The sequence below is a fragment of the Halictus rubicundus genome, chromosome 3, assembly GCF_050948215.1.
Source record: "Halictus rubicundus isolate RS-2024b chromosome 3, iyHalRubi1_principal, whole genome shotgun sequence".
NCBI lineage: Eukaryota > Metazoa > Arthropoda > Insecta > Hymenoptera > Halictidae > Halictus > Halictus rubicundus.
In genome coordinates this window covers 22,206,128-22,226,902 of record NC_135151.1, presented here as the reverse complement: position 1 = coordinate 22,226,902, position 20,775 = coordinate 22,206,128, and the positions used below count along the sequence as shown (strand labels likewise).

Sequence of the window (20,775 nt, the reverse complement as noted above, 5' to 3'; positions counted from 1 at the left end):
CCGACCAACAGAGGTGTACGTTGTTTACGTCATAATGGCGCGCGAAAGTCACGTATCAAAGGGGTTTCTCGCTCGAACACAATGGTTAGGCTTTGACGTCGCAAACTTCAACCAATAATTCCGCTAGAACCGAAAACGAGTGACCCAAATCATTTAAATGATTGAATGACCCAATCGGACGGTTTACATGTCGAATTCTTGTCAGGTGACTTGTTGCGATGCACGCGGAGTATCTGTCACTTGATACGCGACTGTCGCGCTCCTCTGACGTAAGCATCGTATACCTCTGTTGGCCGGGTTGCCGCATTTTAGGCGAATTTTTAATCGTTAATAATCAAAAAATGAAGCCGAGATCCCAATTTTTTTACTTTTCATTTTCGTCGTATATTGTCATGGAGAACCACCCCTTAAATTTTCTCCCATCTGTAGTCGAACACCCTGTATATTAATAACTTGCTTCGACTCAAAAATTGCAAAATATAATATATTTACAATAGTCACCATACAATATGTGCCTAATACATGCAATATTTATTTCGATTTCATAAAGCGGTAACAAAGTGCAAATTAGTATACTCACCCTTCCATTCGCGGAAAGAAAAAAATCCATCCAAAAAGAAAGAAATCCAATGCTTGAGGTGCTAGGTGAATTCTTCCCTCGTTACTGCAATCGTTACCAAAGTTGTAGTTAAAGCAGACAATCGCTTCAATATTCAGTTCCGTGAACGAATTCCCCATCTTCAAAGTTACTTAAAACACGAACACCAAATTCACCCTAGAATCTACCAAAGTTGAGATCGTTCCTGTGAATTTTACTGCAATAACAAACAAAGATAAATCTACTCAAACCGATAAGCTTCTGGAAACAGAAGCATCTTCTGGATCGAATCAACGATCTCATTTCTGTAATTGTCGATTTCATTCACTGTCGACATCGTCAACTTGTGCCGTTCGTGTCCTTGTCAGCGGACGAGATCGCCAAGCAACAGTCTGGATAGTCTAGAGACCAGCTCAGCCACACGTAACAGCACACTCGTCAAATTCGCTCTGCTCGGTAAATAAAAAATGTGCAAAAAATTGCTGCCCCTCTTGAAACGTTCAAAGCTGAAATCCCGGTGCAAAGGTTCCCACTGGCAATCGAGTTCAGCAAAAACTGTCCGGAGAACGCGCCTGCGTCGTGACAATATCGTCCGGCAGCTGTGCGTGTTGTCGCTCAGTCGACAAAGTTCACCGGAATCATGCGTGATCGATCAGCTGACCGAGCTGGCGGCTACTTTGCCAATTCTAACTACAAGAGCGACGTGAACTATACTCTGGAAATGTGCCGATGGGTAACCAGGCCGATCGGCGTTTGGCCGTTCGTGTACACCCGAGCCAGCAAAGCGGAGAAACTGGTGTCGATCATTCTGTTCACAGTGTGCTTCTCCGATCTGTTGTTCTCGATCATACCGCCCGGGCATTACCTGATGTTCGTGGAGAAGAACGTGTACGTGACAGTGAAGTTGCTCGGTCCTCTGGGATTCTGCTTGTCCTCGACGATCAAGTACCTGTACCTGGTCTTCAAGGGGAACGTTTTCAAACGCTGCATCGTCCGCGTGGAACGTGACTGGCAAACCGTGGCGGATCAACGTTTCCGTCAGATCATGATCCGGCAATCGTCCATCAGTCGACACCTGATTGTTCTTTGTGCGATCTTCCTCTACAGCGGAGGCATGTCTTATCACACCATAATGCCGTTCGTCTCGAAACCGAAGATGCGAGGCAATCAGACGTTAAGGCCGTTGATATATCCCGGCTACGATGCGTTCGTCGACAGCCAGGCCAGCCCAACGTACGAGATCATCTTTTCCATGCACTGTCTTTCCGGTTTCGTCAAGTACAGCATCACCACCGCTGCGTACAGCTTGGCCGCCACCTTTGTCACTCACATCTGCGGACAGGTGCAAATACAGATCGCCAGGCTGGAGAATCTTGTCGATAGCATTCAGAGAAACACCGGTCATAACCCAATTTCTGTCATCGTGCGCGAGCACGTTGAGATTCTCAGGTATGAAGATAAATTATGTATCAGCCATTCGATAGCGGGACCGAATATTATCGAACCTGGAGTATTAGAGTCATTATTATTAATGATAAGCCAGTGTCAGAGTGTCTTCACCTCTGATGTAGCCAGCTGCAATGATGGCGAAACTTTGGGAACAAATTCTTTTTGGACACGGCTCTCTCCCGAAAGCCACTTGTCATGAGTTACATTACAGGCCGTGAAAGCATCAAATCTACAATCATTATTATTATTATTTACTACCTGACGATTGAAATTAATAAACGACCTGTGCGTGCGTAAAATCAAAAAGCCGGGTGTGTTTCAGATTTTCCAAGAACGTTGAAGAAGCACTGCGCGAGATTTGCCTAACGGAGATCGTGGAGTCCACGTTCATTTTGTGCGTGCTCGAATACTATTGTCTGCTGGTAATAAGTTGATTCAGCATCTCATTTGTGTTGAATCCTACGGGAGGTGCCCATGCCGTCTGCTGATTTATCATTACTGTACTGAATCATATGGATTTTTTAATTACTTCTCACTTGGAATCGTGTTCCGCAAAGTACTTCGTAACTAGAGTGAGGGACCCAATTACTGTGCCTGTATTAATCATTCTTATTTTTAAAGCATAACGAATATTAAAAAAGAGTCATATTCGAATATTGAAATATTCAATATTCAAAATTCAAATATTCAATATTCAAATATGCAATATTCAAATATTCAATATTCAAATATTCAATATTTAAATATTCAATATTTAAATATTCAATATTCAATATTCAAATATTCAATATTCAATATTCAAATATACAAATATTCAATATTCAAATATTCAATATTCAAATATTCAATATTCAAATATTCAATATTCAAATATTCAATATTCAAATATTCAATATTCAAATATTCAATATTCAAATATTCAATATTCAAATATTCAATATTCAAATATTCAATATTCAAATATTCAATATTCAAATATTCAATATTCAAATATTCAATATTCAAATATTCAATATTTAAATATTCAATATTCAAATATTTGATACTCAAAATTCACTAAAATCAGTTAATATATATGCTATACATCTCTTGTTTAACATTCATTGTGCCTTAAAAATAAGTATATTTAATAGAGGCACAGTAATTGGGTGCCCGAGGCCCCTCTAGTTTCGTAGTGGGGATAATTCCGCGGCGTTTATCATCCAGGCCTTGCCGACATATATAGAGAAATCACTGACTATGGTGTGCGAACTAAAGTGGGGGCAACGGTGATTCTTGCGTCTCGGCGTCATTTAGAGTCAGCTTCAGTGACCAATGAAAGTACAAAGATCACAGTTTGCCTAGTAGATAATGGTCCAACTGACCAACTATTTAATTTGTTGTTGTCAAAATGTAAAGGATGATCGCGCTATTACGGGTTTTCTTAGAAATAATAAATAATAGGAAAACGTGCAAAAAATTGTACAAACGGTATTACCTTTTTCTTTTTCATTTTTATCTAATATTTATTATTTGCATGAGAATCGCTGACTAGTAATAGTGTTGTTGTCATCCAATAAGGGCAGACCTTCCCGAAGGATTCAATACAATTGAGTAGAAATGGAACTCGGATTGACCCACGCTGTTCTATGTCTTCAGGAATGGCAAAACAGTGACGTTGTTGCGATATTCACGTACGTCATGTTGCTAATTTCCTTCACGTTTAACATAACAATATTTTGTTACATAGGAGAACTTCTGACCGAACAGGTACATACAAAACCATTTTATGTCTCTAAAAAAAGTATGTCTCTATCCTTTAATGGCAATTATTCACTGCTATAATAATCGTTAACTTTTCATCAGTGTAGCAAGATCGGTCCGGCTGCCTATGAAATCGACTGGTACAATTTACCATACAAGAAAGCTCACGATCTAGTTCTACTGAGCGTTGTTTCAAACTACCCACCGAAACTCACAGCTGGAAAAATATTTACTTTGTCCCTAAACACATTTAGCTCTGTGGGTATTATTATTATTATTATTATTATTATTATATATTAAAACGAGTTCTCGACCTAACTGAATACTCGATCCACTCCAGGTGATGCAGTCGTCGGTGATTTATTTAAATCTGCTACGCACAGTTATGAATTAAGAACGAAACGTGTGCCATCGGTTCCACGAGAAGGTGATGTCTCCGGGATTATTACGTAACAATGTTTAACGCCAATTTACGCAAAGAGTTGTGCAGTTAAGATTTTTCATTGTTAGAAGAATTGCTCTGGTCGATGAGGATTTGAACCCATATGAAAATGAGAGGACCAAAACTTGGACTAAACGCAGAGCTGTTTGAATTTGATGTTCAAAACCTTGTCCATTGTTGACAAGGATGTGTGACGAACAGAAGCGACATTTTGGAAAGTATTATACGACAAATAAAATAGAAACGTTCAATAAATTTTTAATTGTCACCGATCGAAACACTTGATTTTATAAAATCTACAAAAATCAAGGACATTGCATTTCGTACGACTTTTATATTTTATACTGTAGCGAATTCATACCATTTTCAAGACATTTCACACGTAAAGCTGAGTAGACACTTCTGCGCGCTGGACGAAGAAGATAGCATGATCGATCAACGTTTGCTAGAAAACCATTTGCTTTATGGTAGCTACTTCAAGGGGAAAGTAGATGGTGAAGCTCGTTGTTTCTACAAAAGTTTCTACAAAGTTTGTACCCATAGGGTACATAAAAATAATAATAATAATAAAAATAATATAATAATACACATTAACTTAAATTATGTTTATAATGTAATTGTAATTGTTTTGTAAATGTAAGTATGTACCTTGATATCCACGTACAGTAGAGTCTTGATCTAAGTGTAATCCTCGGGTCCGTGCTGTGACATAGATCGTGTAGGGCTACATACCGTCAGTAAAACCACTAAATACAGTTGAAATTATATCGTGTATAGTGTCATTTTAATCAGAAAAATGCCACGAATAAGTTGGCGAAAGTCCCATAAGAAAATAATGCAGAATAAAGAAGTTTTCTAATTGGATTAGTAGTGGTTCACACCGATATACCTGACACGGTATCGGGTTACGCAGCATGTTTACACTTTTTACTGCTCGGCGACCTAGGCAGTTCGAGTATCATGACCCCTCGCGGGGTATGCTCCCCAGTGGAGGGGTTAGGCGAGCTGACTAAAATCGTATAGTTCCGTTCTCCATAGATCAAGACTTTACTGTACCTTTATAGGAAGACGACTACGAGTCTTGTCGAAGTTATTGAATACTTTAGGTTGTCTATAGAATCGCAGCAGTATGCAACACTGCAGGCGGTTTCCTACAGTAATGCGGCGCAACAGGTGCTCCGCCTACGTTATTAACGTTTCTCACAGGGGAGTATACCGCTGACATGTTAATGCGTTCCACACTATTTTGTTTGTCAGTCACCGTTCATATTGAAATACGCATAAATCGGTATTCTGATTTTTCTACTATAAAAGATATGATTGTGGTTAAAGATTTAAAAAGACTTAAAGAAAGCAAATTTCTGTGGCAATTGAAACTGTTTTAAAGATATTATTATTATTAATGTCTTTTAGATGGAAAAAGGAACAGAAAATTCAGTGTTTTCATTTTCTAAACAGCAACAAATAGCTCAATGTTCAATACGGTCCTCACGCTCAACTTTGGGGCAAACTACGCTCCTCCAAAAAATGCATTATTGTTGCATTAAATCCCGCATGAAAATAAAACAGTATGCAATGACGAATATGATCCTCGGAAGGTACGGCCGCCATTTTATTATTGTAAAAAACATTATACTTTTTAGAATATTTTGAGCACAGGCTGTTTTACCAAAAACTGTAAAAGAATACGTGCTTCCTCTTCAACGATCGGTACAGAACTGAAGGTAAACCAAATTCTTTGCAAATAATTGATTACTCATGGGTAACCCTAATGGTTACGGTTCAACCCTCGCGCACATGAGAAGCTACCCGTCATCCTACCATACCTGCTGTGACCTCACTCGCAAATTTTCTCCCATCTGTAGTCGAACACCCTGTATATTAATAACTTGCTTCGACTCAAAAATTGCAAAATATAATATATTTACAATACTCACCATACAATATGTGCCTAATACATGCAATATTTATTTCGATTTCATAAAGCGGTAACAAAGTGCAAATTAGTATACTCACCCTTCCATTCGCGGAAAGAAAAAAATCCATCCAAAAAGAAAGAAATCCAATGCTTGAGGTGCTAGGTGAATTCTTCCCTCGTTACTGCAATCGTTACCAAAGTTGTAGTTAAAGCAGACAATCGCTTCAATATTCAGTTCCGTGAACGAATTCCCCATCTTCAAAGTGACGTAAAACACGAACACCAAATTCACCCTAGAATCTACCAAAGTTGAGATCGTTCCTGTGAATTTTACTGTCGACATCGTCACCTTGTGCCGTTCGTGTCCTTGTCAGCGGACGAGATCGCCAAGCAACAGTCTGGATAGTCTAGAGACCAGCTCAGCCACACGTAACAGCACACTCGTCAAATTCGCTCTGCTCGGTAAATAAAAAATGTGCAAAAAATTGCTGCCCCTCTTGAAACGTTCAAAGCTGAAATCCCGGTGCAAAGGTTCCCACTGGCAATCGAGTTCAGCAAAAACTGTCCGGAGAACGCGCCTGCGTCGTGACAATATCGTCCGGCAGCTGTGCGTGTTGTCGCTCAGTCGACAAAGTTCACCGGAATCATGCGTGATCGATCAGCTGACCGAGCTGACGGCTACTTTGCCAATTCTAACTACAATAGCGACGTGAACTATACTCTGGAAATGTGCCGATGGGTAACCAGGCCGATCGGCGTTTGGCCGTTCGTGTACACCCGAGCCAGCAAAGCGGAGAAACTGGTGTCGATCATTCTGTTCACAGTGTGCTTCTCCGATCTGTTGTTCTCGATCATACCGCCCGGGCATTACCTGATGTTCGTGGAGAAGAACGTGTACGTGAGAGTGAAGTTGCTCGCTCCTCTGGGATTCTGCTTGTCCTCGACGATCAAGTACCTGTACCTGGTCTTCAAGGGGAACGTTTTCAAACGCTGCATCGTCCACGTGGAACGTGACTGGCAAACCGTGGCGGATCAACGTTTCCGTCAGATCATGATCAGGCAATCGTCCATCAGTCGACACCTGATTGTTCTTTGTGCGATCTTCCTCTGCAGCGCAGGCATGTCTTACTACACCATAATGCCGTTCGTCTCGAAACCGAAGATGCGAGGCAATCAGACGTTAAGGCCGTTGATATATCCCGGCTACGATGCGTTCGTCGACAGCCAGGCCAGCCCAACGTACGAGATCATCTTCTCCATGCACTGTCTTTCCGGTTTCGTCAAGTACAGCATCACCACCGCTGCGTACAGCTTGGCCGCCACCTTTGTCACTCACATCTGCGGACAGGTGCAAATACAGATCGCCAGGCTGGAGAATCTTGTCGATAGCATTCAGAGAAACACCGGTCGTAACCCAATTTCTGTCATCGTGCGCGAGCACGTTGAGATTCTCAGGTATGAAGATAAATTATGTATCAGCCATTCGATAGCGGGACCGAATATTTTCGAACCTGGAGTATTAGAGTCATTATTATTAATGATAAGCCAGTGTCAGAGTGGCTTCACCTCTGATGATGGCGAAACGTTGGGAACAAATTCTTTTTGGACACGGCTCTCTCCCGAAAGCCACTTGTCATGAGTTACATTCCAGGCCGTGAAAGCATCAAATCTACAATCATTATTATTATTATTTACTACCTGACGATTGAAATTAATAAACGACCTGTGCGTGCGTAAAATCAAAAAGCCGGGTGTGTTTCAGATTTTCCAAGAACGTTGAAGAAGCACTGCGCGAGATTTGCCTAACGGAGATCGTGGAGTCCACGTTCATTTTGTGCGTGCTCGAATACTATTGTCTGCTGGTAATAAGTTGATTCAGCATCTCATTTGTGTTGAATCCTACGGGAGGTGCCCATGCCGTCTGCTGATTTATCATTACTGTACTGAATCATATGGATTTTTTAATTACTTCTCACTTGGAATCGTGTTCCGCAAAGTACTTCGTAACTAGAGTGAGGGACCCAATTACTGTGCCTGTATTAATCATTCTTATTTTTAAAGCATAACGAATATTAAAAAAGAGTCATATTCGAATATTGAAATATTCAATATTCAAAATTCAAATATGCAATATTCAAATATTCAATATTCAAATATTCAATATTTAAATATTCAATATTTAAATATTCAATATTTAAATATTCAATATTCAATATTCAAATATTCAATATTCAATATTCAAATATACAATATTCAAATATACAATATTCAAATATACAATATTCAAATATTCAAATATTTGATACTCAAAATTCACTAAAATCAGTTAATATATATGCTATACATCTCTTGTTTAACATTCATTGTGCCTTAAAAATAAGTATATTTAATATAGGCACAGTAATTGGGTGCCCGAGGCCCCTCTAGTTTCATAGTGGGGATAATTCCGCGGCGTTTATCATCCAGGCCTTGGCGACATATATAGAGAAATCACTGACTATGGTGTGCGAACTAAAGTGGGGGCAACGGTGATTCTTGCGTCTCGGCGTCATTTAGAGTCAGCTTCAGTGACCAATGAAAGTACAAAGATCACAGTTTGCCTAGCAGATAATGGTCCAACTGACCAACTATTTAATTTGTTGTTGTCAAAATGTAAAGGATGTTCGCGCTATTACGGTTTTTCTGGGAAATAATAAATAATAGAAAAGCGTGCAAAAAATTGTAAAAAACGGTATTACCTTTTTCTTTTTCATTTTTATCTAATATTTGTTATTTGCATGAGAATCGCTGACTAGTAATAGTGTTGTTGTCATCCAATAAGGGCGGGCTTTCCTGGAGGATTCAATACATTGAGTAGAAATAGTACTCGGATTGACCCACGCTGTTCTATGTCTTCAGGAATGGCAAAACAGCGACGTTGTTGCGCTATTTACGTACGTCATGTTTCTAATTTCCTTCACGTTTAACATAACAATATTTTGTTACATAGGAGAACTTCTGACCGAACAGGTACTTACAAAACCATATTATGTCTCTAAAAAAATTATGTCTCTATCCTTTAATGGCAATTATTCACTGCTATAATAATCGTTAACATTTCATCAGTGTAGCAAGATCGGTCCGGCTGCCTATGAAATCGACTGGTACAATTTACCATACAAGAAAGCTCACGATCTAGTTCTACTGAGCGTTGTTTCAAACTACCCACCGAAACTCACAGCTGGAAAAATATTTACTTTGTCCCTAAACACATTTAGCTCTGTGGGTATTATTATTATTATTATCTATTAAAACGAGTTCTCGACCTAACTGAATACTCGATCCACTCCAGGTGATGCAGTCGTCGGTGATTTATTTAAATCTGCTACGCACAGTTATGAATTAAGAACGAAACGTGTGCCATCGGTTCCACGAGAAGGTGATGTCTCCGGGATTATTACGTAACAATGTTTAACGCCAATTTACGGAAAGAGTTGTGCAGTTAAGATTTTTCATTGTTAGAAGAATTGCTCTGGTCGATGTGGATTTGAACCCATATGAAAATGAGAGGACCAAAACTTGGACTAAACGCAGAGCTGTTTGAATTTGATGTTCAAAACCTTGTCCATTGTTGACAAGGATGTGTGACGAACAGAAGCAACATTTTGGAAAGTATTATACGACAAATAAAATAGAAACGTTCAATAAATTTTTAATTGTCACCGATCGAAACACTTGATTTTATAAAATCTACAAAAATCAAGGACATTGCATTTCGTACGACTTTTATATTTTATACTGTAGCGAATTCATACCATTTTCAAGACATTTCACACGTAAAGCTGAGTAGACACTTCTGCGCGCTGGACGAAGAAGATAGCATGATCGATCAACGTTTTCTCTTATTGTTTCGTCACCGCGCTGTCAACGCGGCCCGTGGCGATCGGCAACGAGACCAGAATCGTGCGCGCACTGCCATTAGAGTTTTACAACAAGCTCTTCAACATCTACGAGAGCCCCAGCTACGAGATCGTTCTCGTCTCCCAGTTCATTTCCACGTCTATAGTGAACTTCATCACCGTTGGAGCTTTCAGCCTCGCCGTCGCCCTCGCAGCTCATGCGTGCGGCCAGCTGAACATCCTGATGGCAAGGATCACCGAAACCGTGAACGGATCGCGAGATCGTGACGCGAAAATCCTGCTCTATGAGACCGGAGAGGTCGTCGAAAATCATCTGAGGATCCTCAGGTAATGTTCTACTGATTTTTGGAAAGACGTTGGGATGTTCGTTGCCTTGAAGGCTGATTTCGAATGTTTGCCCAGAATTCATGCTCGTGTTGGTTTGTTAAGTGTTTTGAGCCGAACATTTGGCGAACGTGGCATTTGTTTGTATTTATAAAATCGAGTAGCGTTCTAATGCATGATAATACGCTGTAACAAGGAAGATAGTACGTGAAATAAATAGGGCTGTGCGGGAACCCGATGGTCGGGGCGAGTCGGGAAGAAGTCGGGTCGGGTCGGGTCGGGTCGGGTCGGGTTCCCGAAAATTTAGAAATTCCCGGAAAAATCGGGTTTCCCGAAAATTTTGAGATTCCCGGAAAAATCGGGTTTCGCGAAAATTTCGATATTCCCGATGGTCGGGGCGAGTCGGGAAGAGGTCGGGTCGAGTCGGGTCGGCTTTCCGAAAAAATCGGGTTTCACGAAAATTTCGAGATTCCCGAAAAAATCAGGTTTCCCGAAAATTTCAAGATTCCCGATGGTCGGGGCGAGTCGGGAAGAGGTCGGGTCTGAAAGAATCGGGTTTCCCGAAAATTTTGAGATTCCCCGAAGGAATCGGGTTTCCCGAAAATTTTAGGATTCCCGAAGGAATCAGGTTTCCCGAAAATTTTGAAATTCCTCGAAGTAATCGGGTTTCCCGAAAATTTTGAGATTCCTCGAAGGAATCGGGTTTCCCGAAAATTTTGGGATTCCCGAAGGAATCAGGTTTCCCGAAAATTTTGAAATTCCTCGAAGGAATCGGGTTTCCCGAAAATTTTGAGATTCCTCGAAGGAATCGGGTTTCCCGAAAATTTTGGGATTCCCGAAAATTTTAGGATTCCCGAAGGAATCAGGTTTCCCGAAAATTTTGAAATTCCTCGAAGGAATCGGGTTTCCCGAAAATTTTGGGATTCCCGAAGGAATCAGGTTTCCCGAAAATTTTGAAATTCCTCGAAGGAATCGGGTTCCCGGAAAATTTTGAGATTCCTCGAAGGAATCGGGTTTCCCGAAAATTTTAGGATTCCCGAAGGAATCGGGTTTCCCGAAAATTTTAGGATTCCCGAAGGAATCGGGTTTCCCGAAAATTTTGGGATTCCCGAAGGAATCGGGTTTCCCGAAAATTTCGAGATTCCCCGAAGGAATCGGGTTTCCCGAAAATTTCGGGAATATAACATAGCACTTGAAAATAATTCACGATTCTTTAGGGAATCCCGATTATTTCGAGAATCCCGATTTCTTCGGGAATCCCGACAGTTTCGACAATCTCGAAATTTTCGGGTAGCCGTTCCAAAACCGAAAAAATGTCGTGTTCCCGACCCGACCCGATATTTCGGGTCCTCGCACGCAACAAATAAATGTTGCTAGCGAATGTGTTATGCTCGTCTCGTACAAACGTCGTCGGTATTTGTAAAAATATTCGAGCGTCATTGGCAACGAGCATACCATTTCAGCGCCAGCATAAATAATGAAATTTAAGTTGATCCATTATAAAAATTGCAGCTTCATATCTAAAATCGAAGAGGTGATGAATAAAATCTGTTTCACAGAAATGTTTCACAGTAGCCTGTGCACATGCATGCTCGGCTATTACATTCTTACGGTACGTCACAATGTTATGCTCACGTGAAAAACAACATACTTCATATTCTTAATAAGTATTATTCATTGACGTAATCACCATTGGGTCCAAAGAGGAACATATTCGCATCATTCTCCGTAACAATAAAATTGTCATGTGATCATTATTTATTCTGTATTTATCTTAAATGGTAATGCTAAGGCATATAATCAAGACTGGAATGAGGTTTCATACTATTTATACGTTATTAACAAATTAAACTCTGCAATATAAAAGACAATTTATGTCGTTTTTATTTTTTTATTGGCTCTTACGTAGTATAATTTACATCCACAAAAATCTCTACTATTGGACAACTGCGGATCTTTGTGCAATATAAAATTTTCTGGATAAAATTTAAAACCTTTGTTTAACTTGAATATTTACAATTTTCCGGATAGAATTTGTAAAGATTCAAGTTAAACAAAAGTTTTTTAGCATTGTATTGTAGAGAATATTAACTGCATTGAACTTTGTCTATTATTATATTTCCCGTTTTCATATTTAACATAAAAGTATAAAAATTTTGCAGTTTAATTTACTACATCGTATCAACAATGATTTATATGTCTACATTTAAGTATAATTAACCATACAATATAAACAGATAAAGTTATGCTATCCTCTAGATCAGTGCTGCTCAGCAAGCCTTGTGGCGGGCACCGGTGAGGGCAAAGTTACGGGCAAATGACGTCATTTGATTTAACCCTTTGCAGTCGACGCTATTTTGCAAATGGCGCGGTTTGTTGCCCGCCGATTTGTTTATGACCGGAAATGTACTGCCCGTGCGGGCAACAGCTGAACAGCAGTGCTCTGGATACTATAATAATAAGTCCTCGATAAGGCTCGTCAGCAGTGTCGTCAGATGAGGGGAGGGAGCACGAATTGAGGGGAAAGGCGTCACGTGACCGAACCATGGCGGAAGCGTAGGGGAATAGCGGAGTAGAAGGGGAAATTAGAGTGGGGGAACAAGTCTTGATCCGCCGACTGGCCACCATGCAGCGTTTGTGTGAATTACGCGATTGCATTACAGCAGGGCAATAATAATCACGAAACTCTTTGGTTTTCACAACAAAGTTATCTAAACAATTTCGTAATTGCCTTACCTCGAAATGGGCCTTAACAATCGACTGTTCCTCACTGAAAGACAAATAAAATTCTCATTGAATTCTGTAAAGAAATACTCAAAAGAAAAATTTGTGGAAAAGCTATTAGTAATTACGTTGATGTTAAAATTGAATTTTTGTAAAACTGTGTCGGTTCAAGTGTCATGTAACGTTATAAGCCAATGTTGTGCAATAATATAAATTGATTTGAACAGTGTGGACTGGTGCGAAGTATTGCAGTGCCCTTCCCCCGTATGTCCAAATGGGAATAGATACACAGAAGGCCACTATAGCATAGAACACCATTTTTGTCAGAGTGTTTCGTCGTTGTGGACTGATTCACGACAATCTCAAGGGACGAGAGTATTGTTCTTTTAGGAATGGGACGATCACGATTACCAAAACCTGACCACCTATTTCATGATACTGTTTTCTATGACTTTCAACGTGTTTTTGCTCTGTAATATCGGTCAAATACTGACAGAACAGGTAACGGCGATAAGTACTGTGCGTGCCGTGCAAGAAGTCTCGTGAAAGAAACGCGGCGCTGATTGGTCAGAGTGGAAGGGGCACGCCTCTAGCTGCTCTATTGGCTAAAGCGGTGGCACGTACTATACAGTGCGTGACGTGGAAAGCCTAAGCGTCGGCCTACTGGAGCGACAACGGTGGGGATAGGCGGAGCGAGCGAGTGACCCCTTTGCCCTTGTGCCGTCCCGCGAGACTTCTTGCGAGGCACCGACAGTAGATGCAACCGATTAAAACTGCGATCGAGATTCACCGAGTGCATTCTCAACAGTGCAAGAAAGTCGGTGAGGTGGTGTACATGACAGACTGGTATTTCTTGCCTTGTAGATGCATTCTTGACTTGAGAATGATCATAGTGAGGTCGAGCGTGATGGTCAAAATCACAGCCAGCAAGGTGTCCCACATGTCCGTCTACACGTTCGGTCAAGTAAGTATGTATTGTCGCTCGAACAAATAGAATCACAGTGATTTCTCTATATATGTCGCCAAGGTCTGGATGGTAAATGTCGTGGAACTATCCCCACTAACGCGGGGTATACATCGGGAGGGGCCGCGAAGCTCGAGACGCCGAGGACGCCGACGAGTATAAACATAACACGGCTCGGGTATGTCACCTGGACGACACAAGTCCAGTGTTGTTGACATAAATCGAGAATTCACTGTATCTTAAAGCAGGGAGTTCCAACATGTGGCTCGCGAGCCATGCGCCGCTTCTTCCTCGCATAGGTACTTCCCCCATTCCTACGTCCCTGTTTTAGTGTCGCCATATGGGGGGGGGGGATTGATGACACGAATTGAGGGGAAAAAGTTACCCTCTCTCTCTGAGACGGAACGCACCACGTGACCGGGTCGCGGAGGAAGCGTGGGGAATAGCGCGGTAGAAGGGGCAATTAGAGTGGGGGAACAAGTCTTGATCTGGCAACTATGCTCTGTTCCCGTGCCACTACTGACGCCCCACTACTTCTATAGTTGTACGCAGTAGTGGGATGACGTTTGACTAATGGTGGGGACTTTGCGATCTCGGAGAACAGATTGGAACTCTCTGTTTTAAATAAATGTTAAGCCTGCTGAACTTTTATGAGAAGTCATAAACTTTTATGAGTGTCATTTTAGATAATGAAATCTTCCTTCGCGTATTTCAACCTTCTGCGACAGACAGTGTAATATTTACACTCCGGTTGAAACACTGAATTGGGTACAAACTTTCCGATAAATCTATGTAGAGATTTGTTTAGAACACATGTTTTATGGAGTATTTTGTTAAATATAGTATTTAAAAAGCATTATGCGTGAATGTTCTGTACTATTTTATATTTGCATGCGAGTTGTGTGTATGTTTGGTGACAGATAACAAAATATTGGGAATAATGACATGTTCGCATCAATGTTAACTAAATTTTTAAATGAGATAATGTTTCAGTAATGTACATGTAACAGATGTTACCCTTGATTTACAATTAAGTCATTTGGATTTTCCAAGATAAATTTCATTAGGATGTTATTACTAATCTTGAAGTTCACAAATAAGTAGACAATACGAACGCAAAATAGACACCGTTCAAATAATTATTACCAAGTATTCATAAATAGAACGTACGCCTTCAAGAACAATATGCATATTTACAACACATTTGAACATAAAACAAAATAAAGTATTCCAGTAAAATTGTCAAGCTTACTCTACTTTTTCTATCTGTGCCGAATAAGTCTTTAACAAACAACACTAATTTCCCTCGAACATTTCACAAACTCTATTATTCGCGTAAATATTCACACATTTATATTATGTAAAATAATATTTTAACATCACACCAAACATTGAGAAATATTAGGGGTACCCATAAGTTTATTTGCAAGAAATGAAAACTTGAATTTACTAAAAGGTCTGTTTCAGATTTCAAAATAATCGATTACTTACGGGTCCCCCTAATATTAACAAAATTCGTGCCACAAATGTCCCTCTAATAATGACTAACTAAACAATAAACTTGAAAAGTTCACCGCTCACTCGATACAAGTAATCTCTCAATTCAGTTCTTTTTCCAGACACGAAACCATAACTGTGAACCCTCCGCTTGTGTGTACTTCCGTCTCCACTTCGTCTTCGATTGCATGTGACAGACACAATGTTTACGAGCCGAAAAAAAACAGAGCTATACCTCGGTCTCCCTTTCGCGTTTCAATTCCGAGGGGCAAACAATCGCCGCAAAAAAACTCGATCGTTTCTTTCTGCGATCACGTAAGCTCGCAGAATCCGCGCTTGCGTTCTGACAACATTGTGCGACGGGTTGCCGCCGCGTCGGGTTCAGTCGTCATCGTGCGCGTGTATGGTCACCATGCGTGGTCGATCGGTGAACCAAGCGAAGAGCTTCAACAACGACTATGAGAACGACTTGAACTACACGTTCGGAATGTGTCGGTTGCTGTTGAAGCCGCTCGGTGTATGGACATTTATCTACCACCGCGTCAGCCGATTCGAGAGAGTTCTTTCCATCCCGTTGTTGTTCATTTGTTTCTCCAGTCTGTTCTTCACGATCCTGCCGTCGGTCTACAACATGTTATTCATGGAAGAGGACCTGCAGAATGTAGTGAAATTGCTCGGCCCGATCAGTTTCTGCATGTTCTCCACGATCAAGTATTGTTTGCTTGGCGTGAGGAGCAACGCGTTGGGTCGATGCATCCTGCACGTGGAACGGGACTGGAAAATGGTGCGGGACCCCGATCATCGGGCGATCATGCTGAAACAAGCGTCCATCAGCAGATTCCTGATTACCATATGCGTGGGTTTCCTCTATTCGGGAGGTATGTCCTATCACACAGTGATGCAGTTCTTGTCGAAGGAGAGAACCAACACGAATGTCACCCTAAGGCCGGTCACTTATCCTTGCTTCAACTTTCTCGACACTCAATCCAGTCCCACCTACGAGCTCGTGTTCTTTGCTCACTGTGTCACCGCGATGGTCATGCAAACCATCACAACTGCTGGATACAGTTTAGCTGCCACCTTCGTCACGCACATGTGCGGACAGATCCGGATTCAGATATCCCGATTGGACAATCTAATCGATGAATACCGGGAGAAGAACAATTTCCAGGAGCGTATCGCTGTCATCGTCCGGGACCATGCCGAGGTACTGAGGTAATGTTTTCGAATGGTTCGAAAGCCTGGCACAGTGCTTCCAGGATTGTTCAGAATTGTTAAGCGAAAATTTATTGAAAGTATACCAAAAGTACCGTTACACGGTCTTTACTCGATATATGTCACAAATATTTAGCAGATAAAAGTCACAGAACTATCCCCACTGCCGCGGGGTATGCCGCGTGAGGGGCCATTCGTTTTCTACGATCAGCAGTATGTCGAAGAATAGCATCTTCTAGCCGATATTTGTCTCTGGGTAGACCCGTGTTGTGGACATATATCGAGTTAGTACTGTAATTGTCACCACAATACTGTGGATGTAACTTACTGCAGTAGCTAGGTAATTGTTCTATTATCCATGTTGCACTGATTAGTGCCGGGTTTGGCATCATTTCAATCAGAAAAATTTCACAAACATGTTTCAGTTTGATGAAAAAATAATTGAAAACTTTAAAAGTTTTTCCAATTTTATTTAGATTTGTCAGGTATTCTATAATATATTAGGTACCGTTTTTCTGAAATGTCAGTATTCACTTCCTCCAAAATTTTTAATTGTAAAAAACTTAAATTTCTAATTTTAAGAAACTTAAATCGTTAATTTATTTTTAAAGTAAATCCATTTGCTTTTGGCTAGCTTTTGAAGTCGGGTGTTCCATTTTGCTAACACTTATTCTGTACAATGGTACATACATGAATGTTCTAGGTTCTCCAAAGACGTCGAAGAGGGTCTCCGTGAGGTTTGCTTGACAGAGATCGTGGAGTCGACCTTGATAATGTGTCTGCTCGAGTATTACTGTCTGACGGTAAAGCATTGACGATTGCACACCCGTACGTTGTCAGCCATTATTGGTGTTATCCTGATTTTAGGAATGGGAAAATAACGACACGGTCGCAATACTCACGTACATCATGTTGTTGGTCTCCTTCACCTTCATTATATTTATATTTTGTTACATAGGTGAACTTCTATCCGAGCAGGTATTTATCAACAAATGTTACCCAGCGTAACACTTTAGTGGACGTGTGCGTTACCAACTACGTGTAATATTTCTATTTACCGTGATACGATAAAACAGAGAACAACACTATAATTATAAATAAATAAATTGCCACGAGTAAAATTTCTTTACGCTAAGTTTTATATTAAAAATACTTTATATCATTTTAGATTGTGAAACGACTTGAATATACTTTCAACCAACTTTATTTGCATTTTTTAAAGTGTTAACTTTTACAGTGTACTTTGTTATATCAGAGCATAATTTTAAATTCGGGTTGAACGCATGAAATAAACCATAGTTTCGCGAAGGTCATTACAAGGTCAAATAAATAAGAGTCCGTCTGAAACTGTTCTTCATTTTATATTTTTCAAGATATTTGAGCGTTTCGAGATATTTTACAGTTTGTAAATGTTTGTGATTCTATTGTTAAACGCCCTGTGGAATGGAAAACCCAGAAATTTGTTTGGTTGTCAAAGAAATTGAAAGTGGCATGATTCACAAACACGTAGATATTCCAAATTCAAAATGAGCTCAATATTTTACGAAATGTCACATAGCATGGATAACATTAGACTTTTTTGGTTTTCATAATTCCTTCCACCATCAAAACATTAAATCAGTGCAGCAAAATGGGGCCAGCAGCCTATGAGATTCGCTGGTATAATTTATCATCGAAGAACTCCTACGATCTTATTATGCTGTGCGCTGTAGCCCTCTATCCGCCTAAACTCTCGGCTGGGAAAATAATAGATTTATCTATAAACACATTCGGCACTGTAGGTGATTTTGTCAAAGGTACAGTTTCCGGTATACACAGGATTCTTTATCATTCAATCTTTTTCAGGTTGTGAAGACGTCGGTACTTTACTTGAATCTGCTTCGGACATTTGCCACTTGGTAACTAGACTTCTAATTCTTTTTATCCTTACCACCATGGAATCGTTACCATGCAATAATATGAACATTTTTACAGAGCCCCTTCGTTTCGTATACATGAAACATGCTCTTGACACGACAACATCTGTCTTGACAAAAGCGTTTCCAGCATACTCGATTGTATCGCAATATTAAGGAACACTTCCAAGTTACGAAATATCTAGCGAGGATTGTAGTACAAATGATGAAAACGGAACCAATTTATTTGAATAAAATGTTATCGATATTTGTCTTCAAATTCGTGTGCTATTTCTCACAATAAAAACATAAATAATATTCTTCTTTTGGAAGATCGCTCTTATACATAGGATCAGTTAGATTTAAATCGAGCTAATTGGAACTATCCAAAGTTTAATAAGTTTTATAAAACACATTTTAAGCCAAACATATCAATTTTAAGGAACTTTTGTATAGTCCAGATGCAAATCCCAATCAGTGTTCTGGGACAGAAATTGTATGTTTGAGTTGATACTTACAAAGAGCTGCTGAAGGTGGGCCAAGGAAAATGAAGATAGCATTCAAAAACCTCTGGCCCACTCCGAGCTAGCTTAAGGTAGGCTAAAGAATTTTTAAATGACCCTTGGTCCACCCTAAGCTAGCTAAAGGAAACCAAGGTAGGCAATTGTAGACCAGGGTAGCTCTGGAGGGCCTCTGGTTAAGGTAGGCAAGAGTAGACCGGGTAGAGTAGGTTAGGGTAGGCCAGATCAGCTCTGAAGGACCTGTGGTCAACTTCAAGGTAGGCAAGAATTGGCCAGGGTGGTCAGATCAGGCCAGGGGAGCTCTGAAGGACCTTTGGTCAACTTCAAGATAGGCAAGGATTGGCCAGGGTGGTTAGGGTAGGCCAGGGGAGCTCTGAAAGACCTCTTTTCTTTTACGTGGTGGTAATCGCATTACGGATTCCCCGCCCTCCCTGGGGAGAGAGACGGAGATATGTGGAACCCCCCCTCCCTGAAGGGGTGTACCCACTAACTCCACCACGGTGACCTCCCTGAGCTAGCGGGACACGGCAAGGAACTCGTATCGAATACAACTCGCCGCCCCCCTCCCTAACAATGGCACCCCGAGGGAAGTAAAGCTTCACTCCCCCCCCATACCTAATCTAGTCCGCACAAATCACCCACCCGGTGCCCCCCTTTCTGGAGACAGCTCGTTTAGGTGCTTACAGCTTTTTTAGGCGCCGCGAGTCCCAGCTTGCGACACCCCGCTTCCCCTAACTCTTGCGGACCTTTGGTCAACCTCAAGGTAGTCGATGGCTCTTCTGGTGTGATGTGATCTACTTTACCAGTTGGTTGCTCTACTTGGGTAGAGTCGGTATTTCAGGTCGCGCGACTCGAAACAGTTCCACAATATTCCGACCGATAAGGTAGGATGTGACACACAAATGGTAAGGGGGCTCTAGAAGCGAATGGTCAACTCCTATACCTCGTTTGTGATTACGCTGTGTTAGGTTCCTATACCTTGTTCGTGTCTCGTGTTCGTACACTGAAGAACAGTTCACAGTCCTTGCGATAGATGGAGTACATCCCAGTTTCCAATTATGGAAAATGAAAACCTCCTAAGACAAACTATAAGTAAATTCTACAGAACAGGAGTTGAATAAAATGTATTTTCTCTGTTAATAGTATTAATAAATTGATAACATCGTAACCATAGTTTTAAATTCATCCGGTATCTTCACTGCTCTATATTTTACCTATCCATTTTTGCCATAAATGCATAAAATTCGCAGTGTAATAAAAAGAAACATGCTTCGATATAAGGTATGCCACACGCTAAAACAATAAGTTAATAATCTGGATCTGTTTAGTGCCTTGAACGCCAAAGATTGAAAACACAAGCATAGACCCACTAATCAAGATAATATAGAATGAGGGTGATTAGAATTCAATTTTCGTAATTCTGAAAGTGTGCATTTTCTGAAAAATCGAGTGTCCTATTGTGTGAACTTTCTTTCTATTTGTCTCTATTGTGTTTAATTGCCATTTTTATTATAGAATACCTCACCTTGTAAGTTGGTAATATGTGATTTGTGTTACGGAACAAATTTTCGGAACATTCTTTCTAC

The 20,775-nt window shown here is 40.6% G+C and overlaps 3 protein-coding genes across 6 annotated transcripts; all 3 read left to right on the top strand.

Annotated features, from left to right (window-relative positions):
• Nucleotides 1-1,074: 1,074 nt before the first annotated feature.
• LOC143352954 (odorant receptor 10-like) lies at nucleotides 1,075-4,184 on the top strand. Its single transcript, XM_076786016.1, has 5 exons — nucleotides 1,075-2,047; nucleotides 2,370-2,469; nucleotides 3,686-3,796; nucleotides 3,893-4,048; nucleotides 4,131-4,184. The coding sequence occupies exons 1-5, from the start codon at nucleotides 1,239-1,241 to the stop codon at nucleotides 4,182-4,184; spliced, it is 1,230 nt and encodes a 409-aa protein (XP_076642131.1). The 5' UTR covers nucleotides 1,075-1,238.
• Nucleotides 4,185-6,533: 2,349 nt separating this feature from the next.
• LOC143352225 (odorant receptor 4-like) lies at nucleotides 6,534-15,092 on the top strand. The gene is made up of 11 exons (XM_076784554.1): nucleotides 6,534-7,605; nucleotides 7,913-8,012; nucleotides 9,049-9,159; nucleotides 9,256-9,411; nucleotides 9,482-9,533; nucleotides 9,624-9,727; nucleotides 10,030-10,376; nucleotides 11,886-11,985; nucleotides 13,488-13,598; nucleotides 13,906-14,061; nucleotides 14,748-15,092. Exons 1-11 carry the CDS (start codon nucleotides 6,797-6,799, stop codon nucleotides 14,796-14,798), a joined length of 2,097 nt encoding a protein of 698 aa, XP_076640669.1. The 5' UTR covers nucleotides 6,534-6,796; the 3' UTR covers nucleotides 14,799-15,092.
• A 449-nt stretch (nucleotides 15,093-15,541) lies between these two features.
• On the top strand, nucleotides 15,542-19,007 carry LOC143352294 (odorant receptor 49a-like). 4 transcript variants are annotated; one of them, XM_076784622.1, is made up of 7 exons: nucleotides 15,542-16,436; nucleotides 16,549-16,773; nucleotides 17,477-17,576; nucleotides 17,641-17,751; nucleotides 18,395-18,550; nucleotides 18,619-18,671; nucleotides 18,748-19,005. In XM_076784622.1, coding segments are annotated over exons 1-7 (1,005 nt in total). In that variant the 5' UTR covers nucleotides 15,542-16,077; the 3' UTR covers nucleotides 18,749-19,005. The 4 variants fall into 4 exon arrangements, 3 of the variants coding, with proteins under 3 accessions (XP_076640737.1, XP_076640736.1, XP_076640735.1); XR_013081895.1 differs by having other exon boundaries at nucleotides 15,542-16,773; nucleotides 17,732-17,751; nucleotides 18,748-19,007; XM_076784621.1 differs by having other exon boundaries at nucleotides 15,542-16,773; nucleotides 18,748-19,004.
• The last annotated feature ends 1,768 nt before the right edge of the window (nucleotides 19,008-20,775 follow it).

Coding starts and splice junctions, on each gene's coding strand:
- LOC143352954 (XM_076786016.1), top strand. CDS start 1,239: ATGCGTGATCGATCAGCTGACCGAGCTGGCGGCTACTTTGCCAATTCT. Junction 3,797..3,892: donor GAGAACTTCTGACCGAACAG/GTACATACAAAA, acceptor ACTTTTCATCAG/TGTAGCAAGATCGGTCCGGC. Junction 4,049..4,130: donor CCCTAAACACATTTAGCTCT/GTGGGTATTATT, acceptor GATCCACTCCAG/GTGATGCAGTCGTCGGTGAT.
- LOC143352294 (XM_076784620.1), top strand. CDS start 15,962: ATGGTCACCATGCGTGGTCGATCGGTGAACCAAGCGAAGAGCTTCAAC. Junction 17,577..17,640: donor TCGAGTATTACTGTCTGACG/GTAAAGCATTGA, acceptor TCCTGATTTTAG/GAATGGGAAAATAACGACAC. Junction 17,752..18,394: donor GTGAACTTCTATCCGAGCAG/GTATTTATCAAC, acceptor ACATTAAATCAG/TGCAGCAAAATGGGGCCAGC.
- LOC143352225 (XM_076784554.1), top strand. CDS start 6,797: ATGCGTGATCGATCAGCTGACCGAGCTGACGGCTACTTTGCCAATTCT. Junction 8,013..9,048: donor TCGAATACTATTGTCTGCTG/GTAATAAGTTGA, acceptor CTATGTCTTCAG/GAATGGCAAAACAGCGACGT. Junction 9,160..9,255: donor GAGAACTTCTGACCGAACAG/GTACTTACAAAA, acceptor ACATTTCATCAG/TGTAGCAAGATCGGTCCGGC.